The sequence below is a fragment of the Arachis hypogaea genome, chromosome 7, assembly GCF_003086295.3.
Source record: "Arachis hypogaea cultivar Tifrunner chromosome 7, arahy.Tifrunner.gnm2.J5K5, whole genome shotgun sequence".
Taxonomy (NCBI): domain Eukaryota; kingdom Viridiplantae; phylum Streptophyta; class Magnoliopsida; order Fabales; family Fabaceae; genus Arachis; species Arachis hypogaea.
The window spans coordinates 14324908-14338402 of record NC_092042.1 but is presented as its reverse complement, the minus strand read 5'-3'; the positions used below and the strand labels follow the sequence as shown (position 1 = coordinate 14338402).

The following is a 13495-nucleotide window of genomic DNA, read 5'->3' as shown; positions in this document are numbered from 1 at the left end:
TGATTGGAGTTTTCTAAGGAGTTGAAAATTGGAGAAATGAATCGTCTTCGTGAATGGTGAAAGGTGAATGATTACATTGACGTGCCTAACAAAGTTGTTACAATGAGAAATGATATCATGTTCTTGACTTTACTCATGTTCCTTTCTAATGCTGTGATTTTCATGTCGATTGGATTAAGGTTCCTGTCCCAATGTAAGACAAGATTTCTTGTTTTTTTTTTCTTTTCTTGTTTTAAGATCTAAATTCAATTCAATAGATGTCATATTTTGGGTCAATGAGTTGTTAAATGGATTTTTATTTTTATTTTTATTAATACTATTTTATTAACTTACCATAGGCTTCATTTGGAAAGAAGTGAAACATTAAATGTATTTTTGAAGTTTACTTCCAAGACAAAAGTACTATAAAAAGGTTTTAAGTGGATAAAAATATCTATGAAGAAAACCATAAATTTATCTCAGGGGTGTTTATGGATCGGATCCGATTCGCATATCTGCTGTATTTATCCGAATCCGATCTGAGAATTGTGAATATGGATCCGATCCGCACACTTATAGGATCGGATTATGGATTTTATGTAGGTATCCGCATATCCGCGGATCCGCAAAAATAAATAAATAAATAAGTAAATATTCTTCTTATATTTTATTTCAACTAATAACTATCATATATTTTGTATTATTTTAATTTTATTATTTAAAAAAAATATGTTTAATATTATTTTAAGTATTTAAGAGTAAACATATTTAAAAGAATAAAAAAAAAGAATTTTATTAATATTTTTAATTAAATAAGATTTTATAAATATTTTTTGTTTTGCGGATATATCTGATATCCGATCTGATCCGATGCGGATCAGATCCAAGCTTAAAAAGTGCGGATATTGAATCCGATCCGATGATTTTAGTGCGGATAGAATCGAGATTTTGGTCATAATTTACCCCTAATCCTATATTTACGAAATGAATTGATATATTTGGTATAATAAAATTTGAGAAATACTAGAGGACCATGATAATTTATTGTTTTTGTCTATTATTTTTAGTCATCAACCTAATTTTTTTAATTTACTAATTAACAACATATTTTAGCTCATACTTTTAAATATTAATGACTAATTACGGATAAAAAATAATAAATTATGATAGATTTTCAGTATTTTTCATAAAATTATCCAAAAGAATAAATTCATTTATCTTATTAACCAAGTTCCTTAAAAATATTGTTTAAGTTGTTCTTTAGAAATACTTTGTTCATAAATTTTTTTTTAGTTTTTTTTCTTTCTCAAAATAATATTTTGGGAATATATTTATTACTTACTTTATTAATAATATTTAATAATGATCGTCCCCAAATATTATAGACATAATTGGTAAGGTACAACCTCATATCTTTAGTGTGTATAATTGTGGCGAATAAGGGTGAATATTTGCATATAGCTTCAGTAAATTGGTATTCAACAATCTACTTTTTTCTTTTTTTAAGAACTTATGCTTGGAAATTTATCTAGTATTTCCAATGACTAATAAGTATGTAACAACTTATATCTAAAGTAAAAATGAGTATTGTAATAATTCCCTTGGATCAAAGGTTATTTAAAGTAAAAAAGTTTGGTATTCTTTTATGTTTGTGAAAGAGTGTGAGTTTGGTAACATTGCATTGTAAACAATAGTAATAAGAACAGAGAAAACGCTAATGATTCTTTAATTAGAAAGGATATAAACCTCTAGAATTTTTCAAAACCTAGCTTCTTTTCATCATAATTCTCTTTGTTTCAGAAATACAAAAGAGTGATTTTAGTTGAAATTTAGATTCGAAGGTGGTCCATTAACTGAATTGTAAGCAACGTGATTCGTGTTCATGTTGGACATGGACCAACTCGCTTTTCATTTTTTTTTCTGGTGAAAGTGGACCAACTTAAAAGAAGGTGGATTTATGATTCATATATATGTATTTATTTATTAAAGTTAGATTGGTCTAATTACTAGTTCGTGTAAATAAGTGTTGAAAATTTGAATCCCTCTTTATACAAAATCAAATTGATTTTTTTAGATTGGTAGTTTTTTAATTTATAATATGATTTATACTATTTCAATATTTCTCGTAGGTTTCACAATTTTCTAATTTTCAAATTCAAAGTTTTCAAATTTTTTAGTTTTTAAACCTTTTTAATTATAGTTATATAAGTGTGGTGAAACTCGAAGATGTCAACGACACCGAATAGATGCTTGTTTTGGGTTTAGAACTCTGTTATTTAAATTTAAACTTTAAGAATATTTAGTGTTTGATCTCTAACATATTTAAAAATCTTAAATTCATTTGTACTGTTTTATTTTATTGGAGAAATTAATTTTTAAATTAAAGTTAAAAGAATTCACCTATTGACAATTCAATTGTAATTATTTTTGTCATTTGAGTTATATTTCTTTGGCTAATTGTTAGACAAAATATAATTTTTATAAGAAAATTATTAAAAGAAATAATTAGTTATTTGGTAATGTTTCTATATATAATATTTATATCTATTTTAAATTAAATTAGATCATTTGATAGTTCGTTATTTATTTAAATTTTGAAATTAACATCAAGCAAGAAGTGCGAAAACAGTTACAAGAAATTCAAATTTTCTGCAAGTGGTGTATAAATAGTAACTGTTAACTGATATTAGGCTAGTCTATAAATAGAGCTTTAGAAAAATATTGTAATCAGTTCAGTTCTTTTTAGAAAATACTTAGAAACCCAAAAACGCTCTCAGAGTAAAATTGGGAATCTTAAGTACTTTGCTTTCTTTCAATTTTTTATTAATAAAATTCTTCTACTTTTACGTCTTCTTTTCTTTTACGTTCATATTTTTTCTTTCATCTTCTTTTTAATTTTCTGTTTGTTTCAATTTCTGCAATTTATTTTGCCACCGGCACCTTGCATTTATTTGTTTATTTGTTATTTTTATTCCTTTTAATTTTATTTGATGTTACAATTGCAACATTTTCTTTTAAACATTAACAAAAATTTGAGTAAAACACTAATATAATTTACACTTTCTGTCAAAATTTTCCACTTATAATATTCTAAACAAGATTCATGTTTGAATTGAATTAACTTGAAAATTTTACATGGATATGGTGGAATAAAACCAGTTCCGATGGCGTGAAAAGCAAGTTCCATTACTGCAGTTAGGCGAATCTATCATGTGTCTGATTAAGTACTGTAATATTATTCGATATAAACTATGAAGCAACTTGCAACACCATGTGTTTCATTTTTGTGTGAATAGCTAGTAAAAAAAAAAATAAAAAAAATAAACAAATAATAAAATAAAAAAAATTAATTAATGTAACTGAATTCAATCCTTGGTTCCAATGATGGTAATGGAACCTCTTCCTTGGTTAGTACGAATAATAGTACGAGATATCACTTCTTTTTTCCTGAAATACTACTAAGCCCTGAATTATTATTATTATTATTATTATTATTATTATTATTATTATTATTATTATTATTATTATTATTATTAGAATTAAGTACGATTTTGGTCTTTAATGTACATGTCAAAAATTTATTTTATCTTCGATCTTTTTTTGCTACAAAATAATCCCAAAAATTTTAATTTGTTTTAAAATCGTCATTTTTACCAAATTTTTTATTTTTATTACCATTTTATCCCTAATGAATGGGGGAAGAAATAGAACGGCAACGGGGAGAAAGAGAACCCGGGGGGAGGGGAAGAAAGAGAGTCAGGGGGTGTGGGAAAGGTGGTCGTTGCGTCGCCGCCTGTGATGGAGAGTGGGGAATCTCCATGCCGCCGCCGCCGCTGCTTCCTAGCCGTTTTCGTTGCAATTCGCGGCGTCGTCACCACTACTGCAGCTCTTTTCACGCGATCCGCTACCATCACGGCATCTCTCCTCTCTTCGCGATTTGTAGTTCACCGTCGCAGCCCCTCGTCTTTCACCACCGCTGTTTTCTGTTTTTGCTTCTGTTTTTAGTTTTGTTTTTGTTGTTGTTTTGATTTCATTATTTATTGTTGTTGTTGATGTTCTTCTAATTGTTGTTGTTTTATTGCTTTTGTTTTCTGTTTCTGTATTCTGCTTCTGTATGCTGTTTCTGATTCTGCATTTTGGAAAAGATGGAGGAAAGGCATTTTCGTCTGAAGGATGATTTTTAAATAAATTAAAACTTTAGGGACCATTTTATAATAAAAAAGGTCAAAAATAAAATAAATTTTTGACATCTATGTCAAAAACCAAAATCATACTTAACCCTTATTATTATTGTTATTATTGTTGCATGATTTAATAATAGTAACACATTTTTCCATCAATAATGATGATGATGGTTCCTTTTGAATGCGTTGGTTTAGCTGTATATAAAATTTAAGTCATTTATATAAAATAAATATTAAAATATAAAATATATATTTATATTAAATTAAATAATATATATTTATATATAAATATATAATAATTAATTTAGTAGCTGTTTATATATATATAACATTTTTTATAAAAACATTAATGATAAAATATTAAGAATAGAGGAACAAAAAATAAAAAAGAAGAGCTGTAAAATGTTAGAATTCTTTAACTTGAAAATTATCTATATTAAATCATTAAAAAAATATATCAAAGTGGAAGCATATTTGAAATTTTGAGAATGGCTCAGAGCATTTGACTCTGGTGGTTTTTTCTTTTTTTTTTCAACCAAAATCTATCGAATTATTATTTTAGGTTAAATAGCAACTCTCTAATAGGATAAGAGTTACAAAATAATTTTGATATATTAGGGACCAAAATTTTGAAACTCTATTTATATTTGACTATTAGTTCTCATTAAACCTCTATTTATACTTAATTATTAGTTCTCATTAAACCATAAAGACCCAAATAAAATATAATATTTAATTTATTTTCATTTAAACCCAAATTAAAAGTAATAATGATGAATTAAGCTTTAAAATAGTTCTAAAAGTTGTACTCAAATTTTAAAGTGGTCCCTAAAATTAATATTTATCCAAATTTATCTTCGAATTACATTGTGATACTCATAGTAGTTTCTAAGATACTTTTTACCTATAAAAAATCACGTTGACACTGTAACAATTAGCTAATGTGACAGAAAAAAACTTTTTTTTTTTGCAATTTGGTCCTTTGCCAAGCATGCAAAATCATGAGCAGCAGCGAATCCAAATCGAATAACAATTTGAGACTGTTTCTTTTCTCCTAACAACTGGAGGACTTGATCAGATAGTTGAATTTCGCAAAACTAAAATAAAAAGAAAACATCAAAATTATACACCTCATAAAAAATAATAATGTGCAATTGAAAAGCCAAATCAAATATAGAACCCTTTAAAATGTCATAAAAGTCTAAACCTGAGTGAATTTTCACAATTTTTTTCTCACAGTTACACCAACAAATTTTAACAACCCAAGAGTTCAAGTCTGATCCAATCTTATGTTTCATTAAAACATTTTTTCCCACTGACACATATCAACAAAATGACATACAAACAAGAGGAGACAAAACAAATAAAAAAAATATTACATACGTGGAAGCAAAGTTAAAAGAGGAGTCTTTTTGATGTCTTCAAGCCTTTTATTTCCCGTTTAAATCCAGAGAGTTGGTGAGTATTTGGAAGGTGAGAGTTGGTGTAATAGGATTAGAGTTTTAAAAGGGAGAAAAGACCAAATTGTATAAAAAAAGGTTTCTTTCGCCACATCAGCTGCTACAGTATCAGTATGGCGGGAATTAATTCAGCTCAACTTTTTGATATTTTAAAGATGGACAATTATATGGTACAGATTAATAAATACAGATGTGATGATATGTTGACAAGTGTGCATGTTGTTGGCTGGAGGGAACAAGCCTGGCAAAGCTTGGAAAGCTTGTCTGCCTTAGTAGTTGAATGAGTAGCTGGCTAATGGAATCTGCCAATCAGGACCAGCTGTAAGGTAGTTGGGACGAGCCTTTGTTTTCCCTTTTTTTTGTTGGTCTTAATTGGTAGACTTGTTAAAGTTAATTGGACTTGTACAGATTGTAAGCTTGTTTAATATGATGTGGATGCATTTTGAAAATGTTTCTCTAGGTCCACATCACAGCAATCAAGAAGAATAAGATAAAGACAAGAGGGAGAACAACAGCATCCCATTGACTATTGAGAAACCTATAGACACACAACCCACAACCCCAGCATCAACAACAGCATCCCTGGAGGACGATGTTTGGTGGTATTCGTCTGACAAGTCCAAGCGATTGGGTCTCACCGCGATCTCGTGTTCGTTGTGTGGGTCGGATGGAGCATGCCGCACAAATTGCGGATACTCAGTCGGATTCTCTAGAGGTTGTTGCTGTGCATGTGTTCGTGGTGGTATAAGTTGATCGACTAATAAGTCCTAATTCTCGATCTAATGGTAAATCGTAGGTAAGCAATGGGATGGTTTAGCAGCGGCACCCAAGAAAAGAAGGAGCGTTGTGCGGAGGCTTGTTAGTGGGAGGACGAGGTGGTGGGGATCCCTGTGGGTTCCACAGGTTTGTTGTCAGCAAAGATGTTTGTGGTCTTGTCCCTCCAACAAAAAGAGGAAACACGGTGCGTGGATCAGGACGAAGGCATGGGTAACAGTTTTTGGAAATCCAAAAGCGACGACAAAAAGAAATCAGAGACGTGGAACGCGACGTTTGGTTGTTCATCGTAAGTCCTCCGCTGTGTCTTGTCTGATCCAGTTTTGTGAAACTGTGATGCATTGAGTTGAAACTGTTTGTGTTTGGCTGTGATTGATGTTTTCGATGTTTGTGAAATCAGGTTCGCATTGGGTGAGAGATATGGCCAAGGACTGGCTGAAGACGTTGTCCAATGCGGTGGACGGAAACGTGAAGGTGGAAGACACTGAGAGTGGGGATAAATGTAAGCTGAACCACCAATAATTGTTAAGGCTGATACTTGAGGTTTGGTTATGAGGGAGGTAACAGGTTTGTCCAATTGGGAAATATTTTTTTTAACATCTTGTGTTTTAGTTGGGTATAGGGTCTTCTTGGACAGTATAGGTTTACTGATGTAGTCGCGAAATGAATGTTGTTGTGATGCTATGAAGACTATTTTTGTGGTATCGGTTGTCGTGACTAGTTTGCTGCAATGTCAATAGGATATCCCTTTCCTGTTTTTCGGTGATGTTTTAACAAGTTACTTATTGTGGCTGCTTCTACAGTTTTTTATGGCGAGGTCGTGGACCGTTAAGACGACAAGAGGTTCGACCCCTGGTTATAGGCGTTGACGTACTGTCCCTTGACGAAAAATATGGTACTGGTATGCCAAATATGTGGAGATCGTTGGACGAGCAAAAGGTGCCTCCCACCAAAGCGAACAACAAAAGTGAGCTCGAGAATGAGTCTAGAAGATATGGTTATATGATACTGAAGGTACAACATTGTTGCCTTGTTAAAAAGTGTTTAACCAACCCTGATGATGATCCGTTGTTGTGCTGATTTAAAGTGTTGATTTATATTAATAAGCCTGATTAACAATACAAGATGGCAATTAGAATGAAAAAAAAAATTAATTTGACCTGCCTTAATGTGTATCACTTATGAAATGTGTATGGAACGAAGGATGAAATCACACATGAAAGGTTCATTCTGAATTCACATCACCCCATATTTGACACAATCGGAGAATATCCATCCGTACTTTGAGGTGCAGTTTAGTCTAAGTCAGTAGCTGTAATCAGTTGCAATTTTGTATAAGTTGGTTTTGTGACCGTCAATTTCTAAAGGCGTTCGAAGATTGTTAAGTCGTTTTAGTTTTTCTGAGTCGAAATGAGGATAGAGTTTCAGAATAACAGATATTCGGAAACATGTGACTCTTATATGTATTGGGTTAAGTGTGAGACGTCTGAATTGAGAACAAGTGTGTCTGTTACATGTAACTGAATTTGTGGTTGCTTGGTGCTTTCCAAGTTCTTCTACTGCTGTTGCTCCCTGGTGTTCAGTCGTTGGGCACCGTCAGGGTTCGTCTCGGCCCGAGCAGAACCCACGCACAGATAAACCTAAAACAGGGAAGCAGTCCCCATTTTGGTGACGGATCGCGTTATTGCCTCCTCCCATTCCTCCTCTATATTCGGTACGTCATAATTATTACATCTGAAATCATAATATAATGGTTTGTTTACAAGGAACGAGATTCTGACTCGAAATGCATATAAGATCAAACCATTTGTGTCCGAAATGGAACGTTAAGACTTTGTCATATAGAACACAAACCAAGTTCGTCGACTTCTTCTTTCAGTTGCTACTTGTTAATAATTAATCGAGTAGGTGTTGCCGACTACTATAGGTCGCACGAGCAGAGTTTAAGACTAATATTGGAAAGAACTATGGAATCCGATATGGTTGGAGCTACCAACCGGAGATGAAATAGAAGTAAAACGGATCAAGGGGTAAGACTTTAGTGTTTGTTTGCGTGTAGAGTTCTACAGACTTCTTGAGTTATTGGGTTTAAAGCACGCGTATTTTGTTGTTTTTAAGTGTAACGGTGTAGTTGTTTGCGTGTAGGGTTCTACAACCTTTCCACGAATAACAACAAGGAATTGTTCCTAAAAACATAGATATCAATTGCTACAGTCCTGCCTTTTGTATATTAAAATTGCATTACGTGCTTCCAAACCTGATCTTTGTGCACACCGGATAGCCACCTGAAGTTTGTCATGCACTCAACCTAGACTCACCTTTCATGTCCTTCAACATTAACCCCCTAAGTTGATGACAATATAGGGATTTAAAGTACGGAAACAATGCTAAACTGACACATTACTCACCAACAACTACGTGAAACTCATGACGACACCAGTTTAAGAAATTGCGATATTTTCATAGCGATAACGAAACAATTTTGTTAACCCATCCCACGAAGCGGTTATTATACTCTACTAACCACGTAATCTCAGCACACGAAATGCACCCAATACAGGAAGTACCTGTATATCAACTTCACCACCAGAAGACCGTAACCATCATACCGAGCTAATGGTCCTTCCTCATCTATTAATTTGACTTTTAGATGAAAACACCCTTTACACGACCAGTCATAACTGAATTTCCTAAGCAGCCCTATAGGAGACGACATCGATTTGAGAGAAACCCTAAATCGTTAACATTAAGGAGCTACATGGCGGTCAGCTAAACTATATCCAGGTCTTGTGAACATTCACAGGTAATCAGCATACTTAATACACCCAATTTCATGAAGCGTACCTCATTCGAAGGATGTCGAGTTGGATTTACGCGCTGATCTCTCGATGATGAAGAACCCATCGTGAATTAGGTCCCTTCTTCGAGATGACTCCTGCCCACGTCCCTTTGCGAGGGACACGTCCTCCTCGTGTGACCAGGAATCCCGCACGAGGTGCAGCAGCGCCTCTTACCGCCGAGCTTTTCCTGTGTTGACTGAGCTGTTTCCCGACCGCGCTTAGGAGCACCCTTTGTCCTGGCTATCCCGGGTTCCTTCAGTCCACTTTGCTACCTCCCTCCAGACTGTCCCTCGCGAATGTTTTCCCGTCGGCCATGAAGCTTCTGTGCCAACGAGGTTATTGCTTCCCTCGCCACCGCGAAGTCGGATACGTCTTCCGATGCAAGCTTCGCAACGACACTCAATGCACTGCACAGAGCCCCATACCGTAGTATCCGGTTGCTATGGCCATCCATCCCATCCGATGCTATCGCCGGCCATTCCTTGGCATCCTTACACCACCGCCTCAGTATTAAACCCGATGGAATTTTTTTAGGCCCTCGTACTTCATCACGCAGAATATGTGGCAACAAGGAATGCCTTCACTGTTCCACATCTGACAATCACATTCAATATTCAACTCACTAGGATCGTACAACACCTTCTGGACCGTACGATAGTTCCCTATTCTTGAGAATTTGTACACAGATGTCATGCTTATACTGTCTTTTGCCACAAACAATAAACTGCTAACCCCTTTGATTTGTTTCCTCACCTCCTTGAACACGGTTCTTATGTATATACGAGAAGCAAACAACTCGATCTTGTCAAGTCCAGTAGTCAGCACGGGTGTGTAATACTGTGAAAAAAATTGGGCCGTAACCTCATTGTTGCGGTAATCTTTCACAATTCTATCCAATCTCTGAACCAATTCTAGAAGGCTATTTGTCGACTTAAGGAAACCTTTCACGAAAGCGTTTATGCCCTCGCATCGCGAAGTTGTTCAGTACCCGGCACAAAAAGTTCCACGCAGGTACGCAGTTGCCCAACTATGTCGTATCTCGTATGTGCTTTTCACCCAGCTATTGTTCATTAACCCTAAACTCTCCACGGCCGTCTTCCAATACTCCTCAAATTCCGCCACGTCGAAGTTTGCATAAACTACTTTCTTGAACACCTTACGGAACTGAGGATCTTTGACCCGCATCACACAGTTTTTTTCCAAGTGCCAGGCGCATAGGCGGTGCCTGGAGGAGGGCAACACTTCCGCAATAGCTGCCCGCATAGCTTTATCGCCATCGGTGACCACAACGGAAGGCGTTTTGTCACCCATGATATCAAGAATGTTCAACAAAACCCACCGATAGGTACGGACCTTATCATCCTCCAGCAATGCAAACCCGAAAATTGTCATCTGCTTGTGGTGATTGGAACCAGAGAAGACGACTAGTGGCTTCTTGTACTTGTTCGACTGGTATGTTGCATCGAATGCAAGCACGTCACCAAACAACTTGTAATCTGCCGTCATCTGCTCATCAGCCCAGAGAAGGCTACCAAGTTGATCCTCCATTGTCTTGGTATATCTAGCAACTGTCATCATGTTGGCATTGGTCTTACCCTCCAGATAACTTATCGTTGCTGCTGCGTCCCCATCGGCTATTTTAGCTATTCTCTGGCTGTGAACGTAGTTGTACAGATCCCTCTTCGTGAATCGAAGCATCCCATAGCCCCCTGACTACCCCGCCATGTAAGCCATAATCTTTGATGTGGCAATACCAAACTTCTTCAGACTATCAACTTGAGCCTTATCACTCTCGCTCAAGTTCCGATGACTAAGAAGAAGATGACTAAACATAGGCTCAGTAAGCAGGTGATTATGGCTGTCATCGATCCTCCTCACTTTCCAAATCTGCTCTTGCCCATCAAAGTAAAATTTCAACTTTGCCATACAACCCGTGCGACTCTCCAGTTTCTCCTCCTGCACCCTTTTTGGACGATCGTGGTGTTTCTCATGCCTAGCACCTTGCCAGTTTTGCCGTACCAACACAACGTTTACTCAAGCGACGTCACCCTTCCTTACACCGAACCCCCTTAGCCGGGCAAATTGTTTGTAAGCCGCATAAGCCTCATTCTCGGTATTAAACACCTTGTTCACGAAATCCTCTGCGAACCTAAACCCCGGAGCATCATCCTCACGTGACACGGGGTCTGCGCCTGTGCCAATCCCGTGGGAGTCATCACCCGTTGCACCCCCATCAAAGTCATTCCCAGATGCGGTGTCGTCGGCCTCCCCACTCAAAACAGACACTTCGGAATACTCCTCTTCATTTAGCCGATCGAAGTCATTCTCTCCACCACTGAATTCAGTCCTGACATCCATCTTCAAACTCACAGGACCGGCGTCACCTAACAAACATTAGCCTGGAAACATGTTACCACCAAAGCGAATGAAACTTACGTTACTCGTACAACTCATTAACATGTCAAGACAACCTAAGCATATGTAAATAGCTAATTAGGGCTTTAACAACAATCGCTTGGTATTACAACTAGGAGATTTTTTGATAGTAAAACACATATCAAATTAGTATTTTACAACTACGAATTTAACGCACAGAAAACAACCAGTCAAGTCATCAATGTATTCACAACAACAACAGACATGCATATACCAGTATCCAATCCTGGAACAATGTCTGGCGACCATGGACAAGCATCAATTTCTGTGTGTTCCCCCAATAATCCCTCTCTTTCTGTCCTCTGTTCCTGAATGAATGGTTTATTTTAGCAGTTCAGCATAAATTCGTAAGGTGAAAAACCGGTAAAGAACAATAACAACAACTTATTGTAATCGATATTATGATAACAAGCCACTTAATTAGGAACAACACCCATACTCTATATATTTATTACCACACTCACTGAGCTTTTTAGGTCCATCAATGACTTTATGTGTTCTATTAATAAGTATATATGCTATGAAAGGAACACTTCAAAGTAAAACATAAAAACATAAGAATAGAGGTAAGGTTCACAAATATACTTGCACCTAACCCATGGAATCATGCAACCACATACAATATCAGTTTCAAAGGAACACTCAAATTCTAGATAAAACTGTTGCCTCCAAAAACGATCCAGAATCCACCCGTTTTCCACAATTTTACCCATACAGCGTTGTTTACTTGGAAATGTTACATGCTTTACAGTATGCATCTAAATAGATTGATCATTATGAACCCTTAACCAGTAGACTTCCATACCCTGATTCATTCATGACATAACCGATGCTCACTCACGTGAGACCAACTCTTGCAAAGCATTTTCGAAAGGCAAAATAACCTAAGATCCCATCCTCCCAGTCGCCATTACCTACTACGTTTGTCTTTCAACAATTCCTAAAACAAAAACAAGACACAAAAAGAAGCCTACAGGAAAAACTTACCAGTGAACTCCGCATGATTCATCTTCACCCCAATGACACAAGACTTACAAAATTGGGTATGAAATAAATGGGGGGAACATGATGAACAAATTTCAGTACTCATCGAAGAGCATAATCTAAAAAGGGTTATGCTGCAAGGTTGAAATAGATGACATACCCCTGTGGGTGCCTGACACAGCCCCAAGAGACAACTCAAGGAAAGTGTGCGACTATGACAGTCCCGTTTTTGAAGGTCTAAACGGACAATCTTTTGAGTAGAGTTTAATCCTACAGAGCAATAAGAACCAATTTCATACCTCTGTCGACGGCCGAAGACGAATAGCACCAACTTCTGACGACAACAGCGGCGACAGCACCAACGACACGTATTCAGCGCGGGAAATGAATCAAACCCCCACCGTCGATTCTTCCCAGGTCCTAGGCTACACCCACCACCACGGAAACGACTACAACGGCTATATCCCAGTCCCTCAGACCTAGGGCTTCCTTTTTGGGGATACCATAATCTTTACTGGTTCCGCTACCATGGATGCATAATCACCTACATCTCTATTTTCCTCCTCCAATTGACAATGGAACAAAAAAAAATGAAGCAAAAGCCTGCAATGTTGGATACCCAATATTTTTTTTGGCCAAATCCCAATCAAAACAGCCCACGAACAGAGACCCAACCACAAAAGAACGGCTAACGGTTCATCCAGCCCCTGCCATCAATTGGGAGACAAGCCCTGCATCAACATAGTCACGTGTCAACCTTATGTTCAATCATGGAAGAAATCTGTAAATCTGTATCAATTTGCATCAATTTGCATCTGTACCACAAATTGACCCTTTA

General features: G+C 36.1%; 1 protein-coding gene across 1 annotated transcript; it reads right to left on the bottom strand.

Annotated features, from left to right (window-relative positions):
* Window positions 1-9505: 9505 nt before the first annotated feature.
* On the bottom strand, window positions 9506-10935 carry LOC112701173 (protein FAR1-RELATED SEQUENCE 5-like). Its single transcript, XM_025751967.1, has 3 exons — window positions 10226-10935; window positions 9920-10156; window positions 9506-9815 (listed from the first exon to the last, which is right to left on the bottom strand). Exons 1-3 carry the CDS (start codon window positions 10933-10935, stop codon window positions 9506-9508), a joined length of 1257 nt encoding a protein of 418 aa, XP_025607752.1.
* Window positions 10936-13495: the final 2560 nt, after the last annotated feature.